Source organism: Apaloderma vittatum, unplaced genomic scaffold (genome assembly GCF_000703405.1).
Source record: "Apaloderma vittatum isolate BGI_N311 unplaced genomic scaffold, ASM70340v1 scaffold2499, whole genome shotgun sequence".
NCBI lineage: Eukaryota > Metazoa > Chordata > Aves > Trogoniformes > Trogonidae > Apaloderma > Apaloderma vittatum.
In genome coordinates, this window is record NW_009734489.1 from 48,670 (window position 1) to 61,584 (window position 12,915).

At 38.3% G+C, this 12,915-nt stretch overlaps 1 protein-coding gene across 1 annotated transcript in view; it reads right to left on the bottom strand.

Moving 5' to 3' along the window:
* ADCY8 (adenylate cyclase 8 (brain)) overlaps positions 1-12,915 on the bottom strand; it is a 54,759-nt gene that overhangs the window by 2,156 nt on the left and 39,688 nt on the right. The window contains exons 9-11 of the mRNA XM_009876284.1: positions 11,776-11,934; positions 8,115-8,261; positions 2,140-2,232 (exon numbers count right to left, since the gene is read on the bottom strand). Coding sequence (XP_009874586.1) covers positions 2,140-2,232; positions 8,115-8,261; positions 11,776-11,934 — 399 coding nt within the window. The remainder of the gene's footprint in view (positions 1-2,139; positions 2,233-8,114; positions 8,262-11,775; positions 11,935-12,915) is intronic.

Here is a 12,915-nt window from a genome sequence, read left to right on the forward strand (position 1 = left end):
AGTAATGCTTCCCATTTATATCACAACACTTATATACCTGGATACGGAGAAGCTTAATGTGTATTTTCTGATAATTTGACAGATGGCCATGGAAATTAATAAAGTATGTGAAATCTATCTAAGGCTGAGAAAGAAATTACAGATGGGATTAAGACAGCTCAGATTCAAGGGACAAAAACTAGTGAGGACCAGGGATGATTCATGTAAGCAAAAAGTAGAGCAAAAGAAGTGAAAGATGCAATTTTTTTACAATTTTCTGCTGACACTGTCACACATGAAAATCACTGATTCCAGTGCTCTCAAGGATGGAGTAGTGACAGAAACAACAGGACAAGCCAAGCAACCTGGGACTCATTAAACTGGAGGAAAAAAGTCTATTCTGTGACTCATTAATTTCCTCTGCTTACAGTGATGAAGGCAATCCCTGCTCCTTCCCCTCCGTTGCTGTTCTTACAGGACAGCTGATGTACAGATGGGGACCAGGAGTGAGATTTAGTCTTCCCAGAACATCAAGAGAGATGATGATGGGGCAGGAACTCTCAAGGGAGGACAGGGAATTCTTTAATTGTTTCTCCAAGCAGGCAGCAGAGTAAAGGACAGCCATGTTTTCGGTCTGATAGTGATATGATGCCATCTCCTCTATTCTGAAGCCAGGTAGTTCTTTCATCAAACAAATTTGTGGTCAATAGGAAAAAAGCATTGCAAGCCCTCCCTCAGTCATGCAGTTCAGCCCTCTGCAATTTTAATCATTCTCAATGTTTAACACTGGACATGAGCATCTCCCTGGCATCACCCTGTTTTGTTCACACCATGCTTGGTCCTTGTCCTCAGCCTTATTCAGTTCAGAGCATGGCAACCTTCTTCAGCAACCCTCACCTCTTAGGTGCCTACAAGGTCGTAGACATGTGTGTATGAAGATAAATATATTTAAAATATACATTAAAATTCCATTAAGCTGTTATTTTTCAAGAAAAAAGATGAGTGAATCAGTCTTGGAAATGCAATAAAGATTTTCTCCCTTCGGATTTTTACCCACACCAAGAGTCAAAAGAAGTGGTTAGGAGTTGTGTAGCTATAGCGAGCTACCTCCCTGATTTGCTCATCTCTGCAGAGAAGCAGTTTGAGTTAGAACAAGCAAAAATCTCATGCATGTCTAGTTTTGTGGATTTCTAGCTGTCAGCATCACTTGTTACTCTGTAGGTGGGATATACTCAGCAAGTCCATGTTTTATAATGTATTCTAAACAAACAATGAAAATCTTCTAGTTTGTAAAGCTCACACTAATATGGCTTTTCTGGCAGTTGCAATCAATGTGGGCAGATCTGATTCCCACTCTGTGATTGATCTGGGGCAGAATATCCTTCTTTTGTGATGCTCTTCCATGAAGATAGGCACCAGTTGCCAAGCCAGCCAAATTTCAGCAACAGCCAGATTCTCACTGGTTGTATTTTAGCACCTTGTCTTATTCTTTTGGAGACTCTGTTTCCAGGCATATTATTGTGTGTAACTGTGGATGGATTTCTCTCATCTGGCTTGTCTGAGGCTTATAGATGTGTCTGTGCATGTGTCTTCCATGGCTGATTTTTCTCTCAGCTTCGTTTGCACCTCTGCAAGTAAGGGCCGCTTTGTGATGGTATTCAGTTCAGATGTGTCTGATTTCTTTTGATATACAGATTATTACACTATCTGTAGATACACAGCTACATCATCACAAAAAATATATAAATGCTGTCTTACACTTGTGTAAGTATGCTGTCAATTAATAGTTCCTCTTTCTTCATAGATTATTGGAGGCTGTTAGCTGTATTCCAGTCTGAGTTACAGTGGTAACTTCAGAGTATGTCAGAAGATATAGATTGGCCTGCTCTACATTCACATCAGTGTGATTGAAAAGATATATTTTTTTCTCTCCTATAAACCTAAATTTGAGGAAAGAATCCATATGGTTCTTGTTCCGAGCACAAGATGGCATTTCAATTCATCAAAAAGTGCAACTGTCATCTGCCAGAAGCCCCAAATGTCGATTTTCTTTTAGCAAACACAGCTCTTTGAACATCATAAAGATAACACTAATATTCTCTAATATGAATGGCCGGACACACCAAAAGCTTTGCTTCTTAAAGAAAACTATTTTCTTACCTGTTTTTCAGGTGATAATCCTGACACGGCCATATATGTGCTGCCAATTGTTTTAATTTTTTCAATATCTTGAAATCTCTCTTCACCTAGTAACTAGTACGTAAGGAAAAAACACTGTTACTTTTTAAATTCTTAATGCAAAGTAATTCTACAGATACAGAAATGAACCATTACACTCATGGTATCTTCCAGTTGGTCACAGAGTACAATTCATTCTGGATTCTGGGGCATACTGAGCTGGGACTCCACAACATCATGTACTCAAAGAGTGCATTCCAGCTCAACTCTGCTGTGCTCTGTAAAGCTGTTTGGTAAATCACATAATGGAAAGCATAAGATATGCTATCATGCTATTCCCAACCTAACTTAAATGCAGATGAGTCCTACATTTCCTGAAGTATAATCACTGAAACTTAGTGAAGACAAAACTCTCTGTGTATGTGTGAGACTTGACCACGTGTAAGTGTTCTCAGATCTCTTTCAGAGGAACTCAGTTTGCAAATTAAGTGCTGCTACAGCAACAATTCAGGTGATGAGACCAGTGTTAAAGGGAGTTCAGTCCTTATTCCTTTTATTACTTAAAATAACCATTTTGACCACCTTACAGAGTCAATAGATAAAGGCAGATGCCTCTGCAGAAATTCCATGAGAGATCAAGTCCTCCTGTATCCCATGCTTCCCTCTGAACTGGTGTGTCCATTGGGTAATTCAATCTGCACTTTTGTTATGTTTTCCACTTCAACAAAGAATACATGAAACCAATGGAAAGTTATAAACACCTATATCTATTTGGGATAGCTATACGTGCTAAGTGGGCATAAAGAACTTGTCAGATTGAGAATCTGCAAGAAGAAGAATAAATTAAGCCTAGTGTCTAAAGCACCGACTGGAGTGAGAGTGACAGTTTGGTCCCTATTCCAAGTCCATACTCATGGTTTAACTTTGGAATTTTCATGAAATAAAAGCCAGAGTCTTACATTCCTTAAAAGACCTAAGCAGAGCTCAGGTTCTGAATTCTAACAATGACAGTAGAGCTTTATGTGGGATGTGGACATGTATCAGCTCATTACAGGCTTAAAAAACACGTATTGGTGATGTTAATACCAAAATACCCTGTGAAACTTCATGTTAAGTGGTATGGTATCTAATAAATTAGATATCAATAAGATTAGGCAGCCCTAGGAAAAAAAAATAGTTCACAGAGAAAAGCAATTTCAAACTTTTAGTTCCAAAGGCTCAGCTTAGTTGAGATTTAATGAAAAAAAAACCTTGCTGTGGTCCAGCAAAAAGTTGATGAAGCATTTCCCCCTTTTTTTTAATGCACTTTTTAATCCATCTTGTGGGTTTGACTTTGCTGTCAGTTAAAAAGCAGAGGGATTATTTCATTCAAAGGGAGAAACATACTGAAGGCCTAACATGAAATAGCCCCTGCCATTGAACTAACCACAGCGTATGTCAGCCGGAGCTCTGGGGCCTGGGAAGCTTCGCTGCTCGCGTACAGATATTGCACCATCTGTCTCTAATGGGAGACTGCACAGCACTGCGTGCAGGGAACACAAAGCCATATGGTTAATGGCTCTCTTCCAAGTCGGGAAAGTCCAAAAACTTGACCTGCTTCTCATTTTTCTTCATGCTGCCAGAAAAACCCATTATGTACATTTCTCTCCTACAAGGGTAGCGCTTCCAACTGCTCTCTTAAAGAAAAAGATAATTTCTTGTAACTCTGCTTTTGTGAGCAGTCTGAGAGCACCAGGTGTGTGGGCAAGGGGAGAAAATGGTCTTGGTTAAAAACAGCCTATATTTTCATTTCCAGATAGTTGCTTGAAGCAACAGCAAAGAGCATGGTAATTTAAAATGTATGATAAATATCTAAAATGACTCTTTTTAGGAAAGAAAGAACCTATTGGATGTGAGGCAATTTTGAAGAAATAATCTCAACTTATCTTTTTTCTCCTCATTCATTACTGTTTCTAAATCTCTGGGTTTTTTTGTGCTTTATTCTGTCTGTTAGATAGCTTCTTTCCTTCTTCAGATAATGGTTTATTTACTGATTTCTTTCTTCACAGTATGACAGGATGATGGATTTTGACATTGGGTAAAGATATTCCAACTCAGTCCTAAATCAGCTGCTATTTGTTACAACATTTTAAATAGGCTTGCTAATTTACCAAGATAGTCCAGGGAACATTTTCAAACACTAGAACGTGGCTGGAATCTTAAAAGCAACTAATAGCTTGATGTCTCAATTCATGTATAGCCAAGGTTATATGAAAGTTGCATTCTGGGATATACACATGCACTGGAACATGCACAAAGAAGTACAAAAAAGAATGTTTCAGGATATGGCACACAACTGCAAAGTACTCAGTGAAGTCTGAATGTAGAATCCTGTGTTCTGCTGAAACCTCTATTTGTGGTCACATAACATATTAAAATCTGTTGTCATAAACACTGTGTAAATCACCTTAGGATAAAGAAAATAGGAGGAAAAGAGAGCCCATGAACTAGAAAGCTCTTATTAAAGCACAAATTCCGACTGTAACATCACTAAGATACATAAATGATAGATAGATTAGAAAGAATATTACATTTTAAGAAGAAGAGCCTTCAGGACTCATAATCTCAAGGAAAAATGTTCCAATTTTTTTTTTTTTGGTGCAACAACTCCAAGAATAGGAGTTTAGCCCTGTATGTGTCAAAAGACTACAGTATTATAAAAAAATGGTTAATTATAAAAGTAGATTTGCAATGTTCATGTTTGTTTTTTGATGTACAAACTGTTCCTGTCAGCAGCTCTATGCTTGGGTGCAAAATAGGAAATTATAAATAACTGTATTCTATAATGCTGCTGTATGTCATATTTAAAAAAATAATCTCCTTTTGTCTGTCCAGAAGCCAAGACCTCTAATTCTGCTGCACTTGATAGGAAGCCTGTATAATCTGGAAATCAACAGATTTGTGAGCCATCAGGTAAAAAAAACCAAAAACCCAAAACCGAGTAAAGGCTGAGTAGAGGCAATTGCCCACTCCCTAAGACCAACTTTCGTACCAGGTTCCTCAGCTCCCTAAGAAAGACTCAGTTACACTCTGGCTTCTCTGTGGGCTCTTACCCAATGTGCAGTTGCTGGTGGCAGGTTGTGTTCCATCGTTTACTGTTATTTTGTTTGACTCGCTTTGTCTCTCTAACATAGATCCATAGATCTAACATGTAGATGAGGTGCTTAGGGACAATGTGTAGATTTGGTGTTTAGGGACCTGGTTTAGTGGTGGACCCTGTTAATGGGTGGTCTTGGTGGTCTTAAAGGTCTTTTCCAACCTAAATGATTCTATGATTACCTGAAAAATAAAGTAACAGATCTGGGTTTCAAGCCTGTTGTTTTGTAGCAACAAGGAAATTCGTCTAAAAAGAAGATCCAAACTAGGTCAATTTGTGTTTTTACCACTGCTTCCATTCAGAAACATCCTCCTGACCCTATGGGCAGAGTACCCCTACTACTATTATCTGTGTAAGGAAACAAGGGGATTCATAGTCTAGAATCTGATCTGAGATGAGGAACTCAATTCAGTTATCTAAACGTAGATGTGTCATTTAGAGAATGCTTCTCTGAAAAACTTCCAGTGCCTTCCCCTAGAGCAGCATGAGTTTTATGACAGTGAAGTATGGGATCTGTAGATCCCATGGGGGTGCCTCATATCACCCAGGATATTTCAGATGGCACCGGGTACCAATGTCTTACACTCCTGCACTAAGACTTCTGCATTTGGATATCTCTACAGAGGCATTCACATGGTGTTGAGGAGCAAAGTTTTCCCATGTCTAACAGGTCTACTCTGCTCTCAAGCTGCACACCTGCATTTTGCTTCCATGGCTGTCTTTAGACAGCAGGCAATCCTAGGGAAAAAAAAACCACGCACAAAAAAAAAGAAATAGTGACATGTAGTGCCAGTTGATAGTTCCATGGAAACATTACTGGCTCTGAAACATCGTACCTGAAATGACTTCTGTCTCCTTTTCCATGGGTAGGATTACTCACTTCAGTTGTTTTTTTCTGGCATATCACCTTTCAGATTGCTTAGACAGAATAAACTAATGGCATGGTGATGCTAGAAGTAGGTTAGCAGTCAGCAGGGGATCGTGTAATTTCATTTATTAGCCTTACCAAGAACATATCTATTATGCAACTAAACACGTCTGGGACATAACACAGTCCCTAATTAGGTCCTTTATTAATTACAGAGCAGGTGTTAGGGCCCTGAATGTAATATTGTGTTAGGGCTTTTGATGAAAACCTTGTCTTCAGTAATTGTCACAGCAGCATTGGAATTTTATGAAGATTATATGAACATGCATGACAAAATATCTTGAATTAATTCATAGCAATAGGCTTTGCATTAAGTTTGAGCCATAATAATTTTAATCAGATCTGGAAAGAAAAACAAAACTATTAATCAAGTGTGCTGACAGCTGTGGGAGATCACAGAAATAAGAAGCAGGTATTTATACCTATAGGAAAAACAGTGCAGGAGTTTAGCAGATGATAGAGCTCTTCTCATAGGAGAGTGGTGTTCTTTCCTACTAAAATGCGCAGGGGAGCATTGCCTGTAATACTTTTATTTCCTATTGTTGTTTAGTATCAGACCAGTTATGTGGAAAGCCCCCCAATTTATCTCTGAGTTTGGTAATCTTGTCCAGTTCTTATGAGCTACCACTCTATGAACACTCCCCATGCAGATGTTCAGAGTGAGGAAGGATGAGGGTGCAGTTAAGATCCTGATCTGGGCTCATATTTATGTTCTAGCTTCTGGCATGGAAGTAGGTATCTCTGTTTTCAAAAAAAAGGAAGGAACGTCAATTACCCCTTTGTGCCTTTGTTTTCCACTTATGAAATGAAGACACCTTCCACCAGAGAATAAAATTGAAGAGAAGTTCTTCAGAACTTCTGAGAAGCCTTAGGTACTTATTGCTCAGGATGCAATAATAATAGTAATAATTTTAAAAGAATTATTTTTTTTCCTAATCTCTTTTTCTCAGTCATATGCCTTCCCCTTTCACCTTTTCCTCCAGTATCTTCTTCTGAAGCCCTTGGAGATACTTGTTCCTCAAAGAAAAAAAAAACTAAAAAAATCAAAACTAAAGGTGAGATCATCAAATACCAAGTATGCAACTTGCTTCCTCTCCACTTCCCAGGTTTTCCTTGCTTCTACCTGGTAATAACTACACTGGGGATATTGACTTTTCTTCTGTTCATCTTATCCCCCCCTCAACAACCTCCCTGAAATTAACTGGACAAGATACTTAAATAAATTCTTTTTTCCTTTCAATGTTCTTTCCATATTTTTTTTTGTTTTAATTTCTATTCACCTCTGAATTCCTCAGTAAAGCAAACAGATTTACTTCATTTACCTCTGTTGGGGATCTTATTAACGTATATATATATCTAAGGGTGAGTGTCAAGAGGAAGGAAACAATCTCTTTTCAGTGGTGCCCAGCAATAGAACAAGAAATAATGAGTTTAAGTTAGAACATAAGAGGTTCCAGCTCAACATCAGGAGAAACTTCTTTACTGTGAGGGTGACAGAGCACTGGCAGAGGCTGCCCAGAGATGTTGTGGAGTCTTCTTCTCTGGAGACTTTCAAAACCTCCCTGGATGCGTTCCTGTGTGGCTGCCCTAGGGGATCCTGCTCTGGCAGAGCGGTTGGACTAGATGGTCTCAAGATGTCCCTTCCAATACCTAATGTTCTATGATTCTGTAACACATCTGAACAGACAAGACTCCTCAGTCTACGCATCACCACCTTTCATTCTGTACTCAACGTTTGCTTTTGAGCTGTGTGCTTCACATTTAACTTGACAGTGTTTTACTTTTAACATTAATTGAGTCCATTCAGACAATACCTTCAATACATCTTCTGTCTGGATTTTAGAGAACTCATCATTTAGGCATTATCAGATTTTCTCTACTAGCTGGTGTTACCTCATCAAAGTCTGCAATGATTTCATTCAGCAAGCGCAGACATTCTACTCCTTGGTTATTCATCTCGGTCTGGGAATAGAAGTCAGCAAATCCAGGAATAGAAGCAAACATCACACCAACAGCATCATAGGACTGAGAGTATAATTCCTAAAAGAATAATGAAGAAAAATGAGTTGAAGTAGCAATATAGCAAAGAGAACAAAACTGTCTCCAATCAAAAGAAGTTTCTTATTTTTTCCATGCGTATTACCTTAATATCTGAGCTTAGCATTAGTATATGAAGTGTTAAACAAGTTTGACAGAAGAAGACTAACAGCTCTCACATTTTTGTCATTGATTATATGCAGAGTTTGCCCTTTCTTTGAATGCCTATTCTCTCTGCTTCTGAGGTCAGGGGGCTACACCAGCAAAAAAAAATAAGAGTTTTTCATTTTGATTCATATGTAGAACTACTTGAAGAAATGAAGGATTCATTTGCAGGTAGGAATAGCAGAGAATCAAACACTGGTAGGCAAGTAAAAGGAACCAAATTATTATTTATTATTGTTTAAGTATTTCTCATAAATATTTTGCAGTTGATAACATATTTCTAAATTTGTTGATTAACAGGGATCACATGAGACCATTTAAAATATCTGATCTGTCGTCTTTGTAAAGAGTCCTCTCAGTTAACACATTTGTTAGGAATACTTTATACTTCACACTACTCCAGCTCTTTACAAGTTTGTTTATTCACAGGTTTTCAGAGAGCCTTTACTCTTTGGTAAACTGTGATTCTCCTAAGGTGACTATGGAGCTATTTGGTTGCCTGGCTTGGAGAGGTTTTTGCTATTAGGGTTTGAAAGAAGGGGGAAACAGAAATGAGGGTGATAATGGAATTACTGAGGACAGAAAGCAGATTATAAGGGATCTGACACAGGAGGCTATTAAGATAAAGTATGGCCTGGGATAAACTTTCACCTATATTATTCATATAATCTATTATGGTACTGAATGACAGATTTATTTATGGATAGATTCTTGCCATTACACCTATGAAACTGTGGTCAGTTCTTCTCTGAACCTAAATAGATTTTTAGGAACAAAAGTAAATTCAGTTTTAAAAACACCAAGGACAGAACTCCCACCCGACTACTGGTATGCTTTTCCAGTGGCTAATATAACACAACTGTATGCATTCTCTTTTTTTTATTTTTTTTCTAGGTTCAACTTCCCTAGTTTTTTACCCAATAGCAGATACTTTAATTTCTGTTCTGGGACTTCACTTGAAACATTCTGACCTGAAGTAGTTGCTTCTCAATGCTCTTGTTAGTGTGCTTTAGGAAATTTCAGTGTTCTGGTCTCATGGTAAAAGGACTTAACCGCTGGATGCCATACACCTGAGGTGAACCCCTCAGGCTCCTCTTCTTCCTTCGTCTTGCTTCTTCTTGGAAAAACACCCTGAATCCCTACCCTACGGTTCACTATGCTGCTAATGCTGCTACTTATCTAGACCCTTCAGCAATAAGACCTACAGTAAGAGTGGGAAAAAATATGATTGATTTCCTTCCTGCTCTTAGAACATCTGCAGGGTCATGGAAGCTGTACTCTATTTCCCTTTCATTGGTATAGAAAAAAGTGATACACGTGTTAGTCCATGGATTCTAACGGAAGACTAGACAATATGTGCTGGGAGAAGCATATATACACTCAGGCACACTCTTCCCTCAGATCATGAAGATAGAAAACAACTGGCTGAGGCTTCAGCTGCTCTGTTTTTCTATTTTTGGTAAGAAGCATCAAGGCAGAAATAATCCATCCATGAGAAAACGCTTACAGTACAAATTGGGAATGCATTTTTTGTGAGAAATTAACTTAATGGCCAGACATGAACTGCAGGATTGATTGTACTGAAATCTGGTGGATGTTACAGCCACCTAGCTCATGCATAAATCATCCCCAAGTACAGTCATTCTGGAAATTGCCTTACAAAAAGCAGGGGTGGCGGAATTTAATTCAGTGGCAAATTACTGAAGCGTCAGCAGTGATCCATGGGGCATCTGTTTGCTTCTGAAGATTATTATGTATGTGAGTGTATGTGAATGAATGTGTAAGAGAGGACATGTGTTTCCTGGAAATCCACAGTGCAGATAGTCCAGAACACTAACAGTTGGTATCAGGGCCTGCTCCACTTGCAGTGAAGCATTTTATTCTGGTTGTTCTCACACACACATTTTCTCATGTACAGAGCAGTGCTTTTTTCAAAGGCGATTTAATACCTACAGAGTGTAAAATTCCTCAAGAGGCTGATTTCTAAAGTGCCTTTTCTTGCAGCTTCTCACTATGTTGTCCTTCCTTAGGTGATATTTGAAATCGCATCTTCAGAACACAAAGATTCCTCATTGTGCAGACTAATTCATCTGGCTACATTTATTTCTAAAACGTACAATCAGAAAAGGGTATCCTCGATTCCTTTTAGCTGCACGATGAATAGCTGTGTCAGTGCTGGCAACCTGAATCTTGCAACATCTGCAGCCTCTTTATTACAAAAGATAATTCCAACATTACATGATAAAATTCCATTTTTTTCATACAATAACCTTTATTTACAAATATTAATATTATATTATAATGTTTACCTTATCTCAGATGAGGACTAAGTGACTTCTTGCTGCTTTCAGAAACAAATTCTAGACATTCCTTTATACCTTCAACAACCTCTCTTCAAACTCTGTCTTAGGAATATCAGTTATCAAGCTTTTCCTTGTGTACTACACTCTTTAAGACCATAGCCAAGAACTGTATTTCCAGAAACAGTGTCTTGTAAACTGCCATGGAGAGACAATTCAGAGGCAATACGAAATGGCAAAAATGTTCTCTTGAGACTGAAGATGCAAGAGGCTCAAGTCTGTTCACACTTTTGCACAGATTTCTTCTATAATAGCTGTCAGGACTGTAATAATATTTCTGTAACACTGGGCTGTCTTAAGGTTGCGCAGACATTCTGCTAAATTCACATATATTTTCTGGAAATACTAGTTTTTTATAGACTCCTAGGCTGAAAGGGACCTCATCTAATACAGTTCCCACTCAAAGTAGGGACAATTGGGTCTTGCCCGGTTGAGAGTTGAGCGTCTTCAAGACAGGAGATTTCACAACCTCTCCGAGCCCTGCTGCAATGACCATTTTTCTAGGCTTTTTTTTTTTCCCCTTGTATCTAAATGTGATTTCCTTCCTGCAATTTTTGTCATTGCCTTTTGTCTTTCCATTTGCCCATTGCCTCTGTTTTCTCTATAAATACCCCTTAGGTAGTTGAAGATGACGATGAGATCCTCTTTCAGACTTTTCCTCTTAAGGTTGAATGAACCCAACTCTCTCAACCTCTCCTTTTATGTCATGTGCCCCAAACATCGTGATGACCCTCTCCTAGACTTGCTCTTGTAGGTCCATATGTCTCCTACTGATGAGTCTGAACCTGGAAACACCACTCCAGATGCAGTCCTAGAAGTGCAAACCCCTTTGCTTTAAAACATGAATGTTATTTTAATCTGGATCAGATACTAAATATTGTCAGTATTTGTGTAATGAGTCCTACTGAGAACTAAGTTCTAAAAATTTCCTAACAGATCTGCTTTTCTTTTGCTATTTAGACAAAAATACCAGAAATAAAGCTGATACATACTTCATTATCCCGATCCTTCTCCAGGAAATGGCGGGCAACGTGGCTGGGTAAAATATTCCGTAGCATATTTTCATTGTGCTCCCTTAACTCCTTCATTTCATTGATTTCTTCTTTTGCTTGAACACGCCACAGAAAATCCAGCCTTGCTGTGTATTCAAGCTGCAGTTTCAGAAAGAAAAAAATAAAAAGCAAAAATAAAACCCGACAAGGTAAGAATAGAAATTGTTTTGTCATCCTGGCAGGCTGCTCCTGCTGTGCAACCACCTTCAGTGCTGCTTAAGATCTTTGATTCTGAAAGAATTTGATTTTATCGCCATAAAAAAAGATTATTTCTCTGCCTTGTGGATGGTGAGTGTCTCAAAGGAATCTTGAGAAAAATAATATTTGTCATATTACTGCTGTGGTCAGCGGCTAGAAAAGGTCACAGAATTATTTTCCTTTTCAGCACCTCTTCATTTGTTAGCTAATGGAGTCAGACAGGAGCTAAAGTGTTGGAAGATAGTGGTATTGTTATGAAATAAATATGTTTCACTTTTCATGTGTATTTTCAAATGAAATGGGTTTAGTGAGAAAATATCACAAGGGTCATTCTAAACACTTTGCAAAGACAGGTAGTTCTCAAGGATGAGCATCTTTCAGCCAAACTCTATACAGCAGCCCAATACACTTCCAAATAGGACTTTCTAATCTGTGGCACCAAAATGAGGGATTTCTGATGCTGAGACATGCAGTTATTTGTAATTTAAGTCTTTTTAAAGATAAAGACATGCTATTTGATAGCACCTCAAATATTCTGTGGATGATGGGTTGTGGATCCATTCTGCAATCACAAGTTAGTACATGCAGAGTGGCAGTGCCTGATACCCTCAGCTACAAATCAACTTAAATAGTTGTCAGTGCTGTATATTTACAGAACAAAAGGAAGGTTCTTGCACAACACACCTTATATGTGTGTATATATATATATATAGTGCATTTTCATATATGCATAAATGACAACAGTGTGCTAGCTGAAGTGGAGAACATATCGAAACATCATGTTGCTTGCCAGAGAGGCACATGTGTGTCAGCAGGTGGACCAAGGTCAACATTGTCAGAACTTTTGGGTACACTACACTGAAGGATAAATTTAAGCAGATT